Here is a 21,327-nt window from a genome sequence, read left to right as displayed (position 1 = left end):
GCATATTGCCATTTTATGTACTTCTGCATGTGATTATAGCTAACTTTAAGTCTTGTGTAGCTAAAAGAGGTTAAATGGTGATGAACAGCTTGATGCCAACACGACAATAATGATGGTAGTGTCTAGATTAAAGTCACATGATTTAAACTCAAGTCTAACTGGCTTGATCTTTGAAGAGGATCACTTTACACTTGTGTCACAACCCGGCTCTGCCATGGGTTGGCCATGACAAATATGGACAAGACACAAGGGATGGTGGTAAAATAACATATTTATTGTTAACTAAATAAGGAAGTAATTACCTTTTGTGAAGTGTGTCAGTCAGTATATCAGTAATGTGAGCATGGATGCATGTGTGATGAAGTGTGGAGGCATTGTCAGCGAAACCAAAGAAGACCAAACCAAAATATAATCGGTCGCCACTGGCAGAGATCACTCCAAGTATGCCAGAGAAAGACCAGGGCAGAGCAACACTGGAGCAGGGCTTCTATGCTCCAGGACCAGGTGCTCTGCATCAGGCAATCAGCCACCATGTTAGAGGCTGGGTCGTCACAGTTGTGTTTGAATCTAGTAAAATGAGACCTTCTGATGCTGATAACCTGATATGTATCTTATATGTTGACTTGAGACTTGCATCTTAAAGTAACAGTTCAATATTTTGGGAAATACATTTATTTGCTTTCTTGCCGAGAGTTAGATGAGAAGAACGATACCCCCCCCCCCCCCCCCCCCCCCCCCTACGTGTGTGGTAAATAGGAAGCTATGGCTAGCAAATGCTTAGCTTAGCTCAACTTAGCATAAAGACTTGAATCATGGGGAAACCTAGAAACCCCTGGAAGAATGCCGGGCATTCAAGCTAATTTCCGTAGTCTCCAAACCATGAAATTACAACTTTTGGGTCAGTCAGGTGATGCCATTGGGCTAAGACTTTCTCCCATTGACTTACATTGAGGAAAAGACATCTGTAAATCAGCCGATAATCGTTTTTAGTAATGGTGACGTCACCCGTTGGTTTGTGGACTGCAGTTATGAAGCCTCGAGTTCGGCAATTTCGGCGTCGCCATTTTGGAATACGGCAGTCGCCGTATTATTATTATTTTTGCAACCGATGAATGGAAGTGACCATATTTGGAATGTGGAGGAGTGACGTATAGACGGCGTATACAGCTCTGGTAGGTCAATCACAGGAAGCCCACCCTAAAGCATACTCCGCTTTATGGTCTATTTGACTCTAAATGGCCCATCATTTACTTAATGAACATCATGCTGTATTGAAGAAGACTTGAAACTAGAGATTGAGACCATAAACTCTTTTGTTTACACTGTTTACTGAGGTAATAAATCAAGTGAGAAGTAGTCATTTTCTCATAGACTTCTATACAGTCAGACTTCTTTTTGCAACCAGAGGAGTCGTCCCCTGCTGGTCAGTAGAGAGAATGCAAGTTTTACTCGGCAGAACCGGAGGTTGTCGTACACTTGCCTGACTAACACTTAAATAGTCTTTGGGAGGCGGAGTTAAAGGAAAAGCTAGTGAGCTTGCCCAATGGGCTCATGGATGCGGAAAATCCGGGTGATTTTTTTTATTTATTTTTTGGACCGGCAGTTGAACTTTCTCGCCACTGGATGGAATGATCGGGGCCCCGCCTCAAACGCTGTATCCAACTCTTTATTCATCCATGAGGAAACGGCTAGCTTAACTCTTTTTAAAAGAAAAAACAGTTGGGGTTATACAGCGGGTTATGTGTACTTCCTGGAGTCTCCAATGGTGACGTCGAGACTAAAATTAAGCATCAAATATACGAAACGGGTATCAACGTTTCCCAACATCTCAAACTATTGCTTTAAGACTTGAGACGGACTTTGGCCTCGTGCTACGCCTAGACCGACACCAATCATTTATTGCTTAAGTATCTCTGTAACTGTAACTGGGAAAAAAATGTACATATTGTTTTATGGCAGAGCTGCTAGCCTGCAGTTATTGTCATAATTCAAGTTGGCAACACCAACTTTTCAGCTATTCATAGAAAAACTGTGAATCAAATCGATCCTTCACTCACATTTTCTACGATGGGTGCAACTTCTTTTAACAGTTTACCAAATCACCGCTGGACCAAGTGACACATTTGTTTTGCGTACTTTAATTGCAGGCATCTCTCCGAAATAATCAACAACCGTAAACAAAAAAACGACAAAAAGCAGCATGTAACCATCTCTCTACCCTTGTTCTGGTCTTCTTCCTCCTCTCAGTGTGTGGTACGTAAGGACTTCCTTCCCGGGCTCGGCAGCAGTGACATCTGCCACTTCTGCACCAAGCGGGTATATGTGATGGAGAGGCTGAGCGCCGAGGGCTACTTCTTCCACCGCGAGTGTTTCCGCTGTGAAGTCTGCAACAGCACTCTCCGTCTGGGAGGGCACGTCTTTGACTCGCAGGAGGGTGAGTTGGACTCAATGGAACAGTCTATAGATATAGTTAAATCTCTCTGTCTAATGAAACACTAGAGACTTGACTTATTGTCCTTTTTAAGGCCTGCTGTCAGATGACTTCTTATTTTAAGAAGTTCCGTTTTTATTCTTATTCTTATTTTACTGTGTCTGTGGAGATATCTGATTTCTTTTTTTACAGCAAAGTTCTACTGCAAGATGCATTATACCCAGCGCCAGTCCAGCACTCGCATGGGGAAGTTCAGAAGGAGAATGGTAAGGAACACTGCTGTGGTCACATGCAAGAAACAAAACAAAGCTACATTTTAAGAAAAGATTTGTTTTAATGCGTTTGCTTCCAGCCAAACATTTTGTATCCAAAGAACGTGCCGTCGCTCCTTTACTCGCTTGCTGTCATTCAACCGCTACATAATTAGCTGACGTGCTGCCACTCGGTTGCAGATTCCTCACTAAGTAATTGCTAAAGGTGTGATATTTCTTGAGATGCAAATGAGTGATCTCTACAGATGCTATTATCCATGACACAGAATCCAGAACAATAATATTTATTCTGTGCCCCACGGTTAATAGGATACATAAATAATGCCGTATCGGTGGTCACATGGTGGTGCTATTGGTAACCTGTATGAATGTGTCAGTTGGAAATGGGCGTGGCCAACAATTAAAGGTTTGTTTTGATCCATTCTTTGTGCTCATGAGTAGCCACGTAAAGGCACTAATTGTAACTTATGTGAATATGTCAAGCAGATGCTAAATTGGCACCTCTGTACCAAGTATTGTGTCTTAAATGATTATAAAACCACAGTCATTTAATTTTTTTTAAATAAATGTCAATATCTGGACATGTCTTCCAAAGTTGTGTGCAATTCAGTGTTGAATTGTTGAGTTTTTTACCTAGACCCTATATGTGTAATAGAATGGTTTTCTTCCTGTGTGTCTTGATCCTTTCAGGAAGACCAACGGCGCGTCACAACGGACAGCGGGGGCTTTTCGGCAACGGGCGGCGTCCTGCTCCAACCCCCAGGTACCCTGGTTTCCTTGCTTAGGCAAGGCCTGAGCTGGCCGCGGCGGGCCAGCCAGGCTGTGTGTGTGTTGCCTCGAAGGCTGTTGGGAAGCGTGCGCGATTGTCTGGCGGCCGCGGGGCGCCACGTCAGGAGCAGCTCACACGACTACGAGTTCCTGTACGAGCTGCTGAGCCTGGGCTGGCCTCTGTTGTGCATGATGCACGAGGTGTTGGGACAGATGTCCCAGGAGCCCCAGCTTGCCTGACAGTAGCTCGTCGGACACCGGTTCTCATAGAAAAGGGGGCTTGTCTGGGCCAGTTGACCTGACTGGAACCCATGGATTTGAATCTATGCCCCAAAAATGGCTGAATAGGGTTCATTAATGTTATAATTTTGAGACCATATACTATCTGTATTTACTACATTCCAAGTGTCCTTGGTCATTTAATTTTTTTGTGTTTTGAAGTCAAAAGTGTTTTTATAAAGTAATTTAGCCATGAAAGTGCTTCACTCGATTAGCTTCTGCTGCTTGTATTCAGTGCCTGGTGTGAATTTTGCCTGCAGTTACAGTGGACAGCACAAGAAAAAGACTGTCTTGTAGGTTCTTATATTGTGTGTTAAATCGTACATGTTGGGTCGACTTCAGGGGTGTTGCATGTCTAAAACGCTGGTAACTAGCCTTTGTGGATGTTGACTCTCACGGTCTCCTGGTGCTGCACCCCTGCCGAATGCATCTCCGACTCTCAAGGGCTTGTTCCAGGCTGCTTGTGATTATACGTATCAGACACAGTAAGTCTGCTCCAGTCGTTTGGGGGCAACCAATTGGATTGTCACAAAATGTTAAACCCCATTCTGCACTTCAGATTGAAGTATCTCAGGACATTTAATCTGAGTGGAGTAACCCGGAACAAGCCCTCTGACTCTAACCTCGAAAACCATCTGGCCAGTGTGGTTTGGTTTCAGTGAGCTAGAATTATGTCAGAGTGATCCACATGGTTTTCGTTGATTGCTGCACCTTAACTCTGCACCACAGGGATGTGCAATGGAAATTCCAAAACAGTATTACTTTTTTTTTTTGTTAGGTAGTATTTCACTTTGCCATGTATTTTGTTAAAGGTATATGACTGATTTCACTTTAAATATTTAGGGCTCATTGTTTACGGATTTCATTTTATAGGGAAAAGAAATCTGACAAATTATTTTGAATATTTAAAAACGTAATACACCAATAATACGAAAATCTAATCATAAAACACTGTATGAAAGTCAGTTTGACCAGTCTGTCTTTTTGATTCGATCTGTGTATTTTCTGAAAAAAATCGGTACAAGCCCAAAACAATGAGCCTTATCTATAATCCTACCAGGCTGTCTCTTTTTTTCCTCAGTAGTGAACATATTTGCTTGGTGAAAAAAAAGCCACAAAAGACTGAGTGAAAATATTTAGCTTTGTTGTTTGTTTTTTTATTCAAAGTTTTGTAGTGTCATTTTTTAATATTTTTTTGTTCCTCCATATTCTATGTTGTACATGAGCCTGAAGATGAATGAATTGTGCAGAATTAAGGGTGAATTCTTAAAATGCACTGTTGAAGTACTGGCCTGTTTTTGGGCAGTTCTCACATTTCAATGTCTTCCTATAGTGTTTCCTTTTCATTCTTTGCACTCTGTGTTCCTTTCCATCCTCTATTTTCTTTCCCCACCCCATATCTCCCTCATTTTATTTTTCCAAATTCATTTTTTCTCTGTTTTGTTCACTTCATTTTGTTCAGTCTGTTTCAAGTTTCCAATGCTGCACCCTCTGATTGGCTGGTTCCTGCCAGCGCGGGAAGGTGATGATTGGCCGGCTTTGGTCATGAGATCTTGTCGTGTTGCTTTTGCATTGGCTGCCCCTGTAGCTCCTCCCCCCTTTCACCTGACCCAGATTAACCTATCACAAACCAGCATGTAGAGTATGGCATGCAGTTGTCGGTAAAGGTGTTATGTGTGGCATCGTGATATGTCAAATAGAATTCCAAATGAATTATTATACCTTGGTCAAATTACAATCAACAAATTGCATCACCTCCTGTTCATCTCTATCTAATGCCACTCATACCTTAAACTCGAGTGTTTCTCTAAAATGAGACCATGTGCGCTTAAAACCTCTTCAACTCCGCGAGGACGCCGGCGTCCGTGATCCCCTCCCTTTCCGTTCTTACGGCTTGCTTACGAAAATTACGTCACAAAACATGGCAAAAAAATAAAATAAAAAAATATCCCATCATGCATAGAAACCTCGTTTTTGCGAAGAAAGCATCGGTTTTCTTTTATTCCTCACGGATTTTTCACAAAAGGAGCCCAAACACACACTGTCCAAAGTTGCCATGACCGCTGCAAGTCGGGTCTTGCAGCATTTCGACGGCGAAAGATACAGTATAGACCCGATTTTACGAGTAAATGTGCTAGCGGATGCTACCATGGAGCTAGCGGCTGGTATAAAACACTGGTACAAATAGGACAAACTGAGCTAGTTATTGATATAAGCAGTCAGCCAACGCGTTCATAATTTTTCACTTTTTATTTTCGGCTCTTTTCTGATGCTTCATTATGGTGTGTCTGTGTCTAAAAATGACTTTGGCGATCATAATGACGCCGGTTTTCAACACTGCACTATGTTAGCATCTGGCTCAGCATTGTTTGTTCACTGACAGTAATGTATTGAATCCAGGAGACAGAGCTATCTACACCTGCCCTGAAAACGTGGATTTGCTCCGTTTTTGTTTGACTGCATTTCATGAGTAACAGCTAGCGATACGTTTAGGCTTGTCAAGCCCTTCGTCTGGAGGAGACTTCAGGCTTTCTAACGATGTATTGCATGTGCACATTGAGGTGTCCTGGAGATGTAAACAGTCTCGCGTAACGGAGCTACCCGCATACTCGGCCGTGCGCTCGGTCGTGGCTATTACGCACAGCAAGTCTGCTACTTACAGACCACGTCTTCCACCATATATACTTAGTTTTTGCAATTTGCTATGGCTAAACATAAAAGGGAAATAATATAATAGCAAAATGTAAAGGAAAAAACACCTTTATTATGTCAGAATATCATTTGGTTATCATGTGTCCATTTGGATCTCCAAATATCCTTTAGAGCTCCGCCTGGATGTCTTTATGGAAAGGAACATTGTAAAATGATCGTACTTTGTCCAATCTTCTTCAAATTTGTGGTAGGTGTTTACTGATAGTGTCGTTACAGCCCTATGCTGCCCTCTACCGGTACAGATTCAGCCAAAGGCAGTTATTTATACTGAAAGCTAATTAATCTTAATTTTGACTGACTTCAAAAGGCCCACTGCTCTGTTTCTGTATGACCTACAGGTCTACAGACACTTTCACGAGGTACCTTAGGGGGTTTTCTTTCAAGACACACCTCATTTATGCATATAGTCAAAGTGGTTCAGAAGACACAGGCAATTTAATTTGGGTATGTCATTTTAGGCGTTGTTGCTCCAAAATGGGGGGGGAGTGGAAGAGGTTTTGAAGGACCAGTGTGTAGGATTAAGAACATAATCTAGTGTAATAACCACCTGAAATAGATGGTTAGCCCTTCATATCTACATAAGGAGCAGGTCCTCTTCCCAGAGTCTGCCATGTTGCCACCCCCGATTTTTCTACAGTAGACCAGAATGGACAAACAAAACATTTGCTCCAGAGAGGTCCTTGTTTACGTTACCAGAGGGCCGCTGTAGTTCTCCGACACGCTTGGAATAGGAGCGGCATTCAGTGGGTTGCAATCTATTTAAAAAATATATGTATTTGTCCCCGATTTAAATCCTTTATTGTGACAAGCTTTAGCCACCAGGTCTGACTAATAAATCGGTTGAGTCAATGCACACGTAGCACCTTTTTAGTCGGTTTCGTTTGGCGTTCCGTTAGTTTGGTGTCATATCGCCCGACCAAACCCCACTAACACTCATGTTGTGCAGTGTTCCTCCCTAACACCAAACCATCCATTTGAATGCCCCTGGATTTCTGCATTTGATTTCTCTGTGACGTATCAGCAGCAGCATCCCCTCCTCTTGTCACACCGCTTTGACAGTAACAAACTTGTCCACATTTGTCTGTGGTCTGTCTGTGGTTCCCTTTATTTCAGAAGGAGGCCTCCCCCGCTCAGAGCCCCTCTCCAGATCCCTCTCCTGCACCTCCTAGACTTTTCTCAGGAGATCAGCACCCCCATACATTTTTTTTTTTGGCACACTGCCAGACAAATTTGGTTTGGCTGTACATTTACGTAGCTATGTTTCTGAAGTCTTGAAGCAGCCTTCAAGCCTTGTTATTCATTTTCCACATTGAAAATGACTGTGAAATTGCTTAATTTATGATATTTATATGCTGTAAATATATATTCAGAAATAAATCCATTTTGATTACATAAATAATTTGCTTCGTGGTTTGTTGCCAATTAGCTGAATTTTAACAATTGCCAAGAAACCCAAGTTTGAGTTACGTGATCGGTCAATTTTTCTTTTAACCACAAAATTAACAACTCCATCAACAAGCAAATCCCTTTTCCCCCCACCTGTTTTTAACTGCCGTAACATCACCCACATGAATCCCAATCACAGCTTTTAACGTGTGCTTTGTAATGTCGGACAAACAGCTCGACAGCCTCGTCGGTTTGCAGCGGATACTTAGATTTAGATACTGATTCAGATACGTGGCAGTGGGGTTAATAATCAGAGGCCTTTTTAAAAAGCGTCCGCTGCCAAAATACAAGTCAATTTAATGTAATGTGAAAAAATAGACAGGCTATATGCAAAAAAAGCTTGGCCACAATCAAATACTGTTGAGTTAAATTAAAGCTTATCAAACTAAATCCAACCTGAACAGAATTGAAGTGAATCACCTGTCTCCTGGGTTCTGCTAGTGGGGTCTGCTCTATCCTTCACTCTGGGTTTTTACGGTATCTCTGCATCACCTGGTGAAAGTGTCATCCCAACGTTTAGCCAAACCCCAAAAAGCAAGATACTTCCCGGCCGATAGGCACACTTTTCCCAAACACTGTTGTGTCGGGGTCTTTTCATTTCTTTGCTGTGACCAAGTGGAATCACCTGTGGAAAAGATTCTGTATGTCGACTCCGTGACTCTGTGAGTACTGTTATGAACACGTCATGTAGTGTGTCAGCGCGTTTTTACTGTGAGTGGCTCTTTTGTACGGTATGTGTTCTACTTTCAGGTGCAGAAAACTATATATATATATATATATATATATATATATATATATATATATATATATATATATATATATATATATATATATATATATATATATATATATATATATATATATATATATATATATATATATATATATATATATATATATATATATATATATATCTCTCCGAACAGTTTCAGGAGAGGCTCAGTGAAGGGGAAAAAAATATTGCACTAGTTATTACATAAGTTATCAAAAGAAAATCACATAAAAAAAGCTTAAATGTGTGTGATTTGGTTAAAGAGATATAATAGTTTTGGGGGAATTTTACAGTTTTTTTTCAGTTTTCCAGAGTCAAACTAATAAATAGTAGAGATGCATCGATGCCGATATCGCCCCGATACCGACTCAAATAGCTTGATTGGGTATCGGTGACTATGGGCCGATAAATACATTTACATCTATGTATTTTTTTTGTTACAATTATTTATACAAAGTTTATGAAAGTGATGTTTAAGACAAGCCGGGCGTTGCCTTATACATGAAAGAATGATCCCAGTCACTTCCACACAGTGAGGCATACAGTTTATTAATTATTAAACACTGGTATCGGATCGGTACTCAGTATTGGCCGATGCCCCAAGCCCAGATGTCACTATCGGGGATGAAAAAGTTATCCCTAATAAATACCGTAAGACATACTTTTATGTATTCGGTGTCATCTGAAGTTGTATCGAACAGCAGTATTAGGCTATCTTGGCTCAATTGTTGAGTGTCATTGGGATCAAATGACATAAACATGATCCCAAAAACATCTAAGGCGGGGCCGAGCTTTGTCTGAGGGACTTTGAAACCTCCTTGTTTTAGATAATCTAGATCTCAAGAGGTTCGGTATAAGCTAACCAGGCAGAGAGACTCTATGCATGAAACGAGCTACGTGCCAGTAAATGTTTACCGGGACTTGTGAGTGTTAATTCCAAACCAGCTGAAACTTAATGCCCGCATGCTGGTTTTTTTATTTGCAGGCACAACGTCCAGCTCTCATTGGGAGCAGCTCGACAAAGGTCAGAGGAAAGTACCCGAAGACGCGGAGATGGCTGTGGAAGCGCTGGATGCTGCCTTTATAGTGACCCCCACAACACAGGATCCTGCAGGGGCCAAGGGCCAGAGCCAGGACGGTACCAAAGGTCAGCACCGTTACTGTATGTGGTCTTAACATTCGAGATCCCGGATACACGCAGCGCTGTAAGAGGTATTCTTAAACATGGTTGAACTTTAAGTAGGTGTGAGATCAGGGTGCGGCTGACATACCGTGGGTTTTCTCCCACACTTAGCTGAATGTTTGTTATTTAAACCTATTAAAAGCTAACACTGCTAACTCTATTATATAAAATAAGCTCTGCGTTTTCACGCGCTGGTGTATATTTATATAATTTTTAGTCTCTTGTCTGCTTTTAGAGCTTATAGAGAAGACTGACAATCCTAATCGTAGTACTCGATAGATTTATGTATTGATAGATTCAGAGAGTCATTAGATTAGATAGTCAATAGATTTATGTCCTCTGTGTGTTCACCCATACATTTTTCCTACCGTAATTACCAGTGATTATATGTACCATAATAGGCTATTGTTGATTAATAAAAACAAGAACAAGAAATACAGAGCTATGGGAAGGGGAAAATATCCAGAGAACAAACATTTACAAGAAAAGAAAACTTGGATAATCTGTGAGATTAAAGTGTTAAATTTACAGGAAAAAAATAATTATTACAACATAAATTTGCGAGAAAGAAACAAAAAATAGTTTTCCTTGTTCGCTTCACTGACATTGTTAAGCATCGTACTTCATCTTCATGTTGACCTGTTGTACGTTTAATCTTTTTCCAATGTGTTGTCAGATACATCCTAAAGATTGCTGTTTCCAATGTCCTCTCTAACAGACGGCCTCTGAGCGAGACAAAGATACATATACGGCTTTTTTTCATGTTCATAAATACTAATATAATGAATATATTTTGTGCTTGACGGCTCACGTTACCACAGCGTTTAACGGTGGTATCTGGTGTGATGAGGTTGATCCAACCTTACAAAGTGGAGTTTTTTTCTTGTACTTTTTTCTTTTTTTTTTTTCCTTTATAATTTCAGATAATATTCTAGTTTTTTTTTATCATTAATTTGTTGTTGTTTTTCTCGTAAATGTACAACTTTAATCACGTAGCTTTTGCTTTTTTTCTCTGAGTATAACCCCTTTACCAGATCCACAATTTATTTTTCTTTCTCCTTTTTATTTAATGGCCCTAATACTCCGTCATAGTGTGTATATATATATATATATATATATATATATATATATATATATACCTATTACTAAACTGAGTGAGTGACAGTAGACCACCAGCATTAGTCAAGGAAACAGACCTTTTAGTTATAAAATATATCGAGTTGCACACGTATTCAGAAGACGCTAAAACACAAGGTATGAATCAGCCAGGTGTTTTTATCTTTTTCATGAGCGGTTATCCATTTTGGCATGCTCGGCCCTCTACTACAGTGGTCCCCAACCACTGGGCTGCGGACCGGTACCGGGCCGTGGGTCATTTGGTACCGGGCCGCACAGAAAGAATAAATATTATATTATTTCCGTTTTATTGATTTTTTTTTTTGAAGTTTTATTTTGACAAATGACCGGATTCTGTCACAATTTCATCCGCCTGTGGCTCTTGACACATGGCAAGACGCTTGTCCCGGTCACGTGATACGTTACCTCAAAAATGAAGCCCGCAAACTAGCGAAAATGAGTAAAACACTTCTGGAGAGCTTCTTTGCAAAGGTGAAAAGGCCACTAAGGAGACAGAAGAAGAGCCGACAACTTTATAGAAAAAGAAAGCTACATTTAACAGACAATATCAGGAGTCTAATTAAATATCAGGAGTAATTCTGACGCGCCAAGCCCGCTCTGCAGAATATGTGGCGACAGAGGAAGATCAGCTGCTGGAGATTGAAAATGACGGGGGCCTTAAAGTATGTTTGAGACAACAACTCTGCTGGTGTTTTGGATTAAAATCAAGGCTGAGTATCCTGAGATCACCACTAAAGCACTGAAAACCCTGCTTCCATTTCACACATCCTCTTTGTGAAGCGGGATGTTCTGCAGTGACAGCAATCAAAACAAAACAAAGTAGACTGGACATGAGGAACACACTCCGGGTGTCATTGTCTCCCATCAACCCCAGATGGGACCGTCTCGTTGCAGAGAAACAAGCTCAGAGCTCCACTGATTCAGTGTTATTGTGAGTGTGTTGGAAATTAAAGTATTTCCTTGAGAGAAATCAAAAAGTATCTTTTAGCTTTCTGTCTTTTAAGTATTTATTACAAGATAAAGATATAGAAAAATGATAAAGTACAAACAAACAAAACGAAATGAAATAGATCGAGCTCAAACCGCTCAAATGTGCACTACAGTTTAACAGATTAAAACACATTAAAACACAGAATATAAACACAAAGTCATAGGTTTGCTATCAGCTGAAGCAATTTGAAAGAGTCTGTTCCCCCCAAAGAGCGGACAGAGACTCTAGTTTCTCCACAAAGAAACATCCCATTTAAGCACGTCTGAGGGACGTGTTCTCACTGCAGCAGGAAGCTGCATGTCTATCAAACTCCAGTCAGTCAGTTTCCTGGTGTCTGAGGGATGTTTACATTAAGATCGAGTGACCCATCTGGTTCCTATAAGTTACCCCACATATGAGAAGCTGCCCCCCACTTCAGTTCCCAGAAGAAGCCGGAAACCCCTTCTCAGTTGCCCGCAGGCCAAAGTTCAATCTAGATAGAAACATATGTTCATCGATAGGAGTAGGATTAGAAGAAGTAAGTCACATAACAACTATTAACAATTTTCCCTCAACAGTGAGTTGTATTTATTTATGCATTTTTAATTTGTTTTAATGCCGATCATATCATTTTATTTCGTCGTGTTTATCCTGCACACGTTGAATTGCCGGTCCGTGAAAATATTGTCTTACATGAAACCGGTCCGGGGCGCAAAAAAGGTTGGAGACCTCTGCCTTAAGACATACCTTTATGTATTCGGTGTCATCTGAAGTTGTATCGAACAGCAGTATTAGGCTATCTTGGCTCAATTGTTGAGTGTCATTGGGATCAAATGACATAAACATGATCCCAAAAACATCTAAGGCGGGGCCGAGCTTTGTCTGAGGGACTTTGTAACCTCCTTGTTTTAGATAATCTAGATCTCAAGAGGTTCGGTATAAGCTAACCAGGCAGAGAGACTCTATGCATGAAACGAGCTACGTGCCAGTAAATGTTTACCGGGACTTGTGAGTGTTAATTCCAAACCAGCTGAAACTTAATGCCCGCATGCTGGTTTTTTTATTTGCAGGCACAACGTCCAGCTCTCATTGGGAGCAGCTCGACAAAGGTCAGAGGAAAGTACCCGAAGACGCGGAGATGGCTGTGGAAGCGCTGGATGCTGCCTTTATAGTGACCCCCACAACACAGGATCCTGCAGGGGCCAAGGGCCAGAGCCAGGACGGTACCAAAGGTCAGCACCGTTACTGTATGTGGTCTTAACATTCGAGATCCCGGATACACGCAGCGCTGTAAGAGGTATTCTTAAACATGGTTGAACTTTAAGTAGGTGTGAGATCAGGGTGCGGCTGACATACCGTGGGTTTTCTCCCACACTTAGCTGAATGTTTGTTATTTAAACCTATTAAAAGCTAACACTGCTAACTCTATTATATAAAATAAGCTCTGCGTTTTCACGCGCTGGTGTATATTTATATAATTTTTAGTCTCTTGTCTGCTTTTAGAGCTTATAGAGAAGACTGACAATCCTAATCGTAGTACTCGATAGATTTATGTATTGATAGATTCAGAGAGTCATTAGATTAGATAGTCAATAGATTTATGTCCTCTGTGTGTTCACCCATACATTTTTCCTACCGTAATTACCAGTGATTATATGTACCATAATGGCTATTGTTGATTAATAAAAACAAGAACAAGAAATACAGAGCTATGGGAAGGGGAAAATATCCAGAGAACAAACATTTACAAGAAAAGAAAACTTGGATAATCTGTGAGATTAAAGTGTTAAATTTATAGGAAAAAAATAATTATTAAAACATAAATTTGCGAGAAAGAAACAAAAAATAGTTTTCCTTGTTCGCTTCACTGACATTGTTAAGCATCGTACTTCATCTTCATGTTGACCTGTTGTACGTTTAATCTTTTTCCAATGTGTTGTCAGATACATCCTAAAGATTGCTGTTTCCAATGTCCTCTCTAACAGACGGCCTCTGAGCGAGACAAAGATACATATACGGCTTTTTTTCATGTTCATAAATACTAATATAATGAATATATTTCGTGCTTGACGGCTCACGTTACCACAGCGTTTAACGGTGGTATCTGGTGTGATGAGGTTGATCCAACCTTACAAAGTGGAGTTTTTTTCTTGTACTTTTTTATACATTTCTTTTTTTTTTATTTGCTGGCAAGACCCTTTTCTTTACTTTTGACATTGATACCTCCACAGTGGCTGAATGGATTTTCACCATATAAAATCTCCCTTCGTCGGTTTGCAATTAGTGGTGCGAAGATCGCCCCTCATCAACCTCTTATGGCGAGGACCCTGGTGAACACGGGGATGACCCCGGACTGGGACTTTGTGCTTTTACCATGTAACATGGGACGCTTTCTTTTGTTTTCTTTTGTCCCACCTCTGCAGATCACTGTAACACTAAACAGAATAATCGATGGAGACGGAAGATCAGAGCAAGTGAGTACCTCCGATTGTTATTTCATCCGTCTGGGCTTTGCTCCTCCTGTTTTTCCTTTAACTTCACTGGTTTTGCACTGTGTCTTTGTTGAGGTTTGATTGAGAACTGAAGTCCTGGTCTGTCTCTGTTATTCTTTCTGTAATTTGGTGTTTTGCAATAATCGTTGAGATTTTTGATCAAATCTTTTTCTGTATTTATTCATGAGGCTAGAGTATATGAACACTGTTGTAATGCAGCATGTACAACGCTAGAGGTCAGTGTCGTCCTTACAGCAGTCATTGCCAAAAGTTCTTTTTTTCTTGTTTTTCATCAGGCTTGTTCATCATTTGCTCTATAGTCTCACCCCCCCCCCCCCCCCCCCCCCAAATGTTGCAGCTCTATCAGATCACTTGTTCTGTCTAGTACCACAACATCACCACTGTGATGTACGGTCAATGCTCCACAGTGGTTGTAGTTTAGTGGATACACCGCAACACCTGTGAGACTTTATACAAATCTGAAGTTTTAAAGGCAGGGTTGGTAATCTTCTTCAAAAACATGTTTTGATACTTTTGTTGCAATTCTGATTACATACAAAAATCAGGTATCTGTGGCTGTAGCAGGACAGTGATCGTTCCAACTGCGTGTCCACCTGCATGTAATCTGCCTGTGAACTCATCGCAGTGAGCGCTAACTGCAGCCATGTTGTTCGTTTACGTTCGTAATGATAATTTGGGGGGAGTGGCTCAGGAAGGAGGCCCAAAGGGACTGTCGGTGTTGACTTGGTGACTTTCTTGCTAGATTTTGCCACTTTTGGAGCTAGCGCTGCTAGCAAAGAGTTAGCACCACTCGGCTGGGTTTTGGGGATGGATCATTTTATAAACTCTTGCTGGTTCCTAAAGATTACTGACCCTGCCTTTAATGCGTCTTCTCTGTTTCACATTCATATTATCACTTAATTGTGTTCTATGAAGAATCTATTGCTACATGTGTAACCTACGTGTTACCGTATGATCTGTCCTTTTTTTCACAGCAGAAATTTGACGTCATCGTTAATTTTTCTTTTCTTTCCCCTCGCACAGCATTCCCTCTGATCTTCACCAAGCACTTCCAGATAAACTGGCCTCATGACAAGGAGGGACCGGAGACCGTCCCCGAAGTGGACTCCGACTTCGAGGAGGTCACTTCAATAGAAAAACAAACTGTATGTACCATTTTTATTATTTTTTAAAAATAACCCTGTGTGGGCAAATTAGCTTTTTTTTGTGCACTGACAAGATTCCCCGTTCTCTTAGTACTCCGAGGGCAGTTCAGTGACATCTGCAGATACCCAGAATCCCTCAGCGGGAAGTGAGAAGAGCGAAGAGCACTCGGCGAAGACGGCCTGCAACTCGTCCAGCCCAAAGAAGCGCTTGATGTTATCTCCCTCTGAGAAAGAGAAGCTCCTGAGCTGGGACATGCTGGTCACACCGGAGGAAGCGCCGATTAACACCCAAAACGAACAAAAAATTCAGGTGGAGTTATGGACTCATTATTGAGGAAGCAATATTGGTGGTTCTAGAGAAGAATAAGCCTGCTCATGAATTTATTTCCTCTGCTTTTTTATTGTTATCTCTCGCTACTCCTTCCGGTATTATGCAGCGGTCCACAGACGGGCGATGTGAGCACAGATAAGAGGAGCTAATTCCACATTTTTTCCCCTCCGTCCTCTTGATGTTTTTTATCAGGTACAAGCAGAGGCAGCAGTAGATAAGCTTCAGACGGACTCGGGCCAGAGCGGGGAACCGTCCCCGAGCCAAACCTCCGCCTCGTCCCCCTCAGCCCTCCAGCTCATAGCGGACGCCTTCAGGAGGACGTTTAGTGTGACCAATCCCTCCAGCAGGTCCAACGCTGCAGTCCCAATGTCAGTACATGACACTGTGTTCACAGTTTATTTTCAAGCGGCGCATTAAGCTTTTCAAACTCCCCGGCGACCTCGTCAAGGTTGTAAAGCTAGAGTGAAGCTACCGGTATCATATGAAACTAGGTAGCCTAAGGTAGACCTTCCAAGAGGAGGGGTCGGGCAAGTATTTAATGTGCGAGTATGTTTTAGATAACATGCATAAAACGAAATTGTGATTTATCAGACGTATATCTCTTGGAAATGGCTGGTTCACCTATCCAAGATAATGTAAGTTGATGCGGAAGTGGTATTAATTATTCTCGAACGTTCATTTATGCACAAATGTGCTCTTCTCACAATTCAAAAGGCCTATTGTGTAATGTTTTATCATTTTTTAAAAGTGGGCTCCCAGAAAACACCGGCCCAAGTCGTCCGTTGGTACCAACGACGTCACGCTAGCTCGTCGGTGAAATAGAGCTTCGGAGCGTGGCAACATTTTTGGTTCGGGAGAAAACTGGAATAGCCACGTTCACAGGGGTCCCTTGACCTCCCACCTCAAGATATGTCAATGAAAATGGGTTCTATGGGTCCACACAAGTCTCCTCTTTACAGACATCCCCAGATAATTATGATAATTCCATGCAGTTTTTGGGGACATTTTTGTTATTTTTGCCTATTCTGACAAATTGTAAATTTGAATATTTCTGCATACTGGGGTCCCTAAACAGTCTTGTAATTGAATTATTGGGTTGGAATGAAAAGCTGAGACTCTTGTGGATCTAATTAGCCCAATTGTATGTGTGATGATGTTGGTCCCCATAGTAGCCAGTGACTTCACTGTTGAAAATAACTTGTGACCTCTAGGATGATCACAGCCTGATGAATCTTTACAACTTAGAGACCTCGAACATTCAGAGAACGTATGGCCTTCCTAGGAGTATTGCTGATAAGGGGGTGTCCGAGCAGTTCACAGAACAGAAGTGCTCGCCATCCAATCGCCGAAAAAAAGCTATTCTTGCATATATCTCAAAACATTTTTAACAGCATGGATTTTTTTCATATGATATTCCTTAAAGTCTTGGCGTGTATGTGGTGTTTTGGATGGGGTTTTGATCATTTGTCATTTGAGTGGTAAAAAATTGTTAAATCTAACACCAAATATGTGAGAAGAAAAATAATGTCCGGAAAAACTAATATAGCATTAATAGAGCATTGGAATGGCCAACATATACTTCCATCAACATTCCTGAATGCAGTTCAAATTGAATGTACATTATGATTTTTGGATTACCAGAAGGGCCAAACGTGACGGCCCCCGGAGACAGAGGCCCATGTCAGAGGGAGCGTTGAGCTTCAGCGCCGCGGGTCCAGAGCCACCCGGAGATGAGGAGACGGCCGGCAAGTGCGAAGCCCGCTGGGCGTCTGTAGGGGCCAATGCGTGGGGGGCCGAGCAGGACCTGCCCTCTCTGTTGCAGCAGGTGTCCCTGAAGGGCCGCAGAGACTCCGGAGGGGTGTTCTCTGACGACATGGGCTCACTGCGCGGCAGGAGGGTCAACCTGTTCTCGTCCCTGAGGCTGAGGAAGAGGAAGGAGTCGGAGGGTGAGGGGCGGGACCAGGAGGCGCAAAAGGAGATCAGGACGATACTCGCCAACCTCCGAAACAAAGGTGAGCGCAGCGAATTCCCCAGACGTCGTTGCACGTGATCTTTTAAACCAGAATGAGGAGATTTGTTTTGGCCCCTTGGGGGCAGTGCAACAAGCACAACATCGACATATAAACGCATAATACATTTGTTGTTATCGAATGTGGTAGCAGTCAACATAAGCATTTATTTGGAGAAGTATCAGGTGACCTGGGGAATATAAATGTTAAGGACAACTTTTACCCTATTTTCCCATTTCTTTGTGTCAGAGTGACTAAAGGGGACAGTACTGTCCAGTACTGTCCCCTTTAGGAGAAGCCGATGTGGAAGTGTCTTGCATTCTCTCTACTGACCATGAGGGGCGACTCCTCCGGTTACAAAAAGAAGTCTGATTGTATAGAAGTCTATGAGAAAATGACCGTACTTCTCACCTGATGTTTCCAAGTGTCATGGATAGATTCACACTAAGAAATACTATCACTTTTACAAGTTATACATGGGAACAGTCGTATTGTTATTTTTGCTTTGTATAAACTCAAACTGTTCCTTGACTATTCTCACTTTTTTATATATATTTTTTTTCTGTTTATACCTAGCCTCCAGACAGCAGAATGTTGAAGAGCCCACCTCTAGTGACGATGAAGACCCGGCATCCAATCAGAAGGTTTGTAAAAGCCGCGTCTTTGTACTGAATGACGGCACAACGCTGGGGGATCTCACTCTATTTGCATGTGTGGGTACATTTTCTGAAATGTTCTATGTACTTCCTGTCCCAGCTGTGTCCAGAAAGACAGAGGAGGTGGCAGGAGAAGACGGTGGCCCATCAGGCTAAAAGAGAACAGCTGAAGAGGCTCCACAGAGCTCAGGTACCTCGCTCTCGCTCTCGCTCTCGCTCTCTCTCTCTCTCTGGCCTTTTGAGATTCACTCGTTTGTAGCGGAATGGTTGAGAACAAGAGAGCCGTCCGCGGTCTCCGAACACTGCAAGCTTTTACGCACATACACACTCCATTCAGGAACATTTCCGCCATGCACCTTTTCCCCGCATGCCATTGAAATGCCTTAACAGATGGGGCAAGGGGACAGTCCAGCAGGTGGCGGTAAAGAAACACTTGTGGATGCCAGAAAACTCAAGAAGGAAGGAAAATGGGGCGAGGGGCGACAGTAGAGCGCGCCCTTCAACAATATGTGATTCAGAGTCCCTGAACACGAATATTTCCCAAAATGTCAAACTATCCCTTGAACTCTGTCAGAGTTCACACCATGCAGATAGTTTAGTGTTTTGTCCAGGTTTTGAGGTATTTATGAGGTTGTTTTTATCAATATTTATTCAGGAAGTAACACACTTTACACTTTTGCATGTTGCACTTTAATGGGATAGATATGTTAAGCTTGAACATCAACAATGTAGGCTATTTTGGAAACTGTTAAGTCTTTACTTGTGTGAACAGATACACTTTTACAAGAAACGAGAAGTATACTGTTGCCATGGATACAGTAAGTTAGACTGTGGTCAGCAAATTGAGCCTTGTTTTTTTATTTTCCAAAACGCGCACACACACACACACACACACACACACACACACACACACACACACACACACACACACAAACACAAACACACTTATGTTGATGTTTAATCTTGTTTCCATGGCATTAAATCAGGTGGTACCATCACTTAAGTGTATTTGCTAAGTTTATCAAGTGCGAGACACAAATTAGTGATCCTGGTCACACAAATCTGACACGTTAAAAATCTGAAAAATTCAATTGAGCCCGTGGCCCGTTTTTGCAGTTCCTCTTTTTTACTTGGGCATCAAACGTACAGAAAAATAAGCTGCGTTTATTTATTTCATTTTTTTTGTGTTGGATTCATCAATTAATAACGAAATAAATGATTTATTTCATTTCATTTTCCAATTTTGAATAGAACGAATGATAGAAAATTAATTTTAAAAAACAACACATCAACATCTCTTTCCAGCACTGATGTCATGGTCACCCTAAATCATGAAATCATTATAACTAGTGTGTTCTCTGGACAAAAAAACACTTTCTTTGATCATGTGTGTCACATTATGTCCCGATTTCTTTCTTTTTTGCTTTGCCCAGGCCATCCAGAGGCAACTGGAGGAGGTCGCAGAGAAACAAAGAGATCTGGAGGAGAGAGGAGTGGCCATAGAGAAGATCATAAGAGGAGAAACCGGTACTGAACGAGGCGTCACAACGCTGCTTTTATGATTTTATGGCTGCTCAATGGAATTCCACTGTGAAAGCCTTTTTCTTCTTCTTCTTCTATTTTACATACTTTTCAGACCATTCAGAACAAAAAAAGCATTGCCTTGTAAGCCCCACTTACATGGCCGCACTCTCAATAGACAGTGGGACTTCATTGTTGCTCCAGCTGTTAACAGTGCTGGGCTTTGTTTGTGTGCTAGTGAATGGCGAGGTCCTGTCAGTTTGACGCAAAGCAGATGTGTGTGTGTGTTTGATTCCACTATGATTTCTATTTTTTTCTCGTAATGGCTTTATGTAATTGATGTGAAAATTCCTGCCGCTGTCCTTCCCTTCTAACCCTGCTACATTTCCCCCTCTCTCTCCCAGAATCGTCTGAGACAGACGACAGTGACGAGGCCCAGCTCTATCAGTCCTGGTTCAGACTCGTCCTGGAGAAGAACAGACTGGCGCGCTACGAGTCTGAGCTCATGATCTTGTAAGCGACGGCATCGGGTCACACGGGGATCAGAGAGAGAGATTGGGAAAACACAAATCGTGTTAACTAGCGCGGCTGAGTGGTTGCGTTGCCGCTAGCAGCTTTCTCGAGAACCGCTTACGCAAATGACTTTGAGCTCAACACTGTGCCTCCTCAGCAATTCACGTGCCGTTACATAGTTGTGTCATGTACCTCTGGTTCAGGAAAAAACCACCAGGGGCCCCAAACCGCTATAGAGGCATGATGTTGTTTAGATATGTAAATATAATATTGATTTATGTTACCGTGTGTTTGGTTGGTAAGTGAACTGCAGTGAGGGGATACTGGCTGCAGAGCCCTGAAGCCCTGCCTCCTGCTGCTGTATGTTATTAAAATTGAATATCGCGTTTCTAAAGAACATCTTTAGTAAAAGCGGTCCCATGGGTCCCCAGCAATGGTGTGAAGTGGATCAAATGACCGGTTCTCAAGATATGCGAAGGACACACAGACGGAGCGTTTTAGTTAAATGTTGTTGCCGTTCCTATTTCTCACAACTCGGGGTCACCTGATATTTCTCTCCTCTCTCAGTGCCCAGGAGCTTGAACTGGAGGACACACAGAGCCGACTGCAGCGAGATCTACGAGACAGGATGGCAACAGAAGGTGAGGGTAGCAACAGACAAAAACACCC

The 21,327-nt window shown here is 41.9% G+C and overlaps 1 protein-coding gene across 5 annotated transcripts in view; it reads left to right on the top strand.

The window, feature by feature from the left end:
* mical2b (microtubule associated monooxygenase, calponin and LIM domain containing 2b) overlaps positions 1-21,327 on the top strand; it is a 64,096-nt gene that overhangs the window by 40,450 nt on the left and 2,319 nt on the right. For 2 of the 5 annotated variants that reach the window (XM_079162862.1, XM_079162861.1), the window contains 15 exons: positions 2,248-2,434; positions 2,624-2,697; positions 3,394-3,466; positions 9,666-9,827; positions 13,041-13,202; positions 14,394-14,444; positions 15,507-15,628; positions 15,720-15,938; positions 16,152-16,327; positions 17,601-17,971; positions 18,545-18,612; positions 18,725-18,814; positions 20,058-20,151; positions 20,550-20,658; positions 21,226-21,299. In XM_079162862.1, coding sequence (XP_079018988.1) covers positions 2,248-2,434; positions 2,624-2,697; positions 3,394-3,466; positions 9,666-9,827; positions 13,041-13,202; positions 14,394-14,444; positions 15,507-15,628; positions 15,720-15,938; positions 16,152-16,327; positions 17,601-17,971; positions 18,545-18,612; positions 18,725-18,814; positions 20,058-20,151; positions 20,550-20,658; positions 21,226-21,299 — 2,032 coding nt within the window. Of the gene's footprint in view, positions 1-2,247; positions 2,435-2,623; positions 2,698-3,393; positions 3,467-5,212; positions 5,648-7,575; positions 7,722-9,665; positions 9,828-13,040; positions 13,203-14,393; positions 14,445-15,506; positions 15,629-15,719; positions 15,939-16,151; positions 16,328-17,600; positions 17,972-18,544; positions 18,613-18,724; positions 18,815-20,057; positions 20,152-20,549; positions 20,659-21,225; positions 21,300-21,327 lie in introns of those variants that run through there. The other 3 variants (XM_079162864.1, XM_079162865.1, XM_079162863.1) reach the window with 3 other exon arrangements.

This window comes from Pholis gunnellus (genome assembly GCF_910591455.1).
Source record: "Pholis gunnellus genome assembly, chromosome: 7".
Taxonomy (NCBI): domain Eukaryota; kingdom Metazoa; phylum Chordata; class Actinopteri; order Perciformes; family Pholidae; genus Pholis; species Pholis gunnellus.
This window is presented reverse-complemented; position numbering and strand designations above follow the sequence as displayed.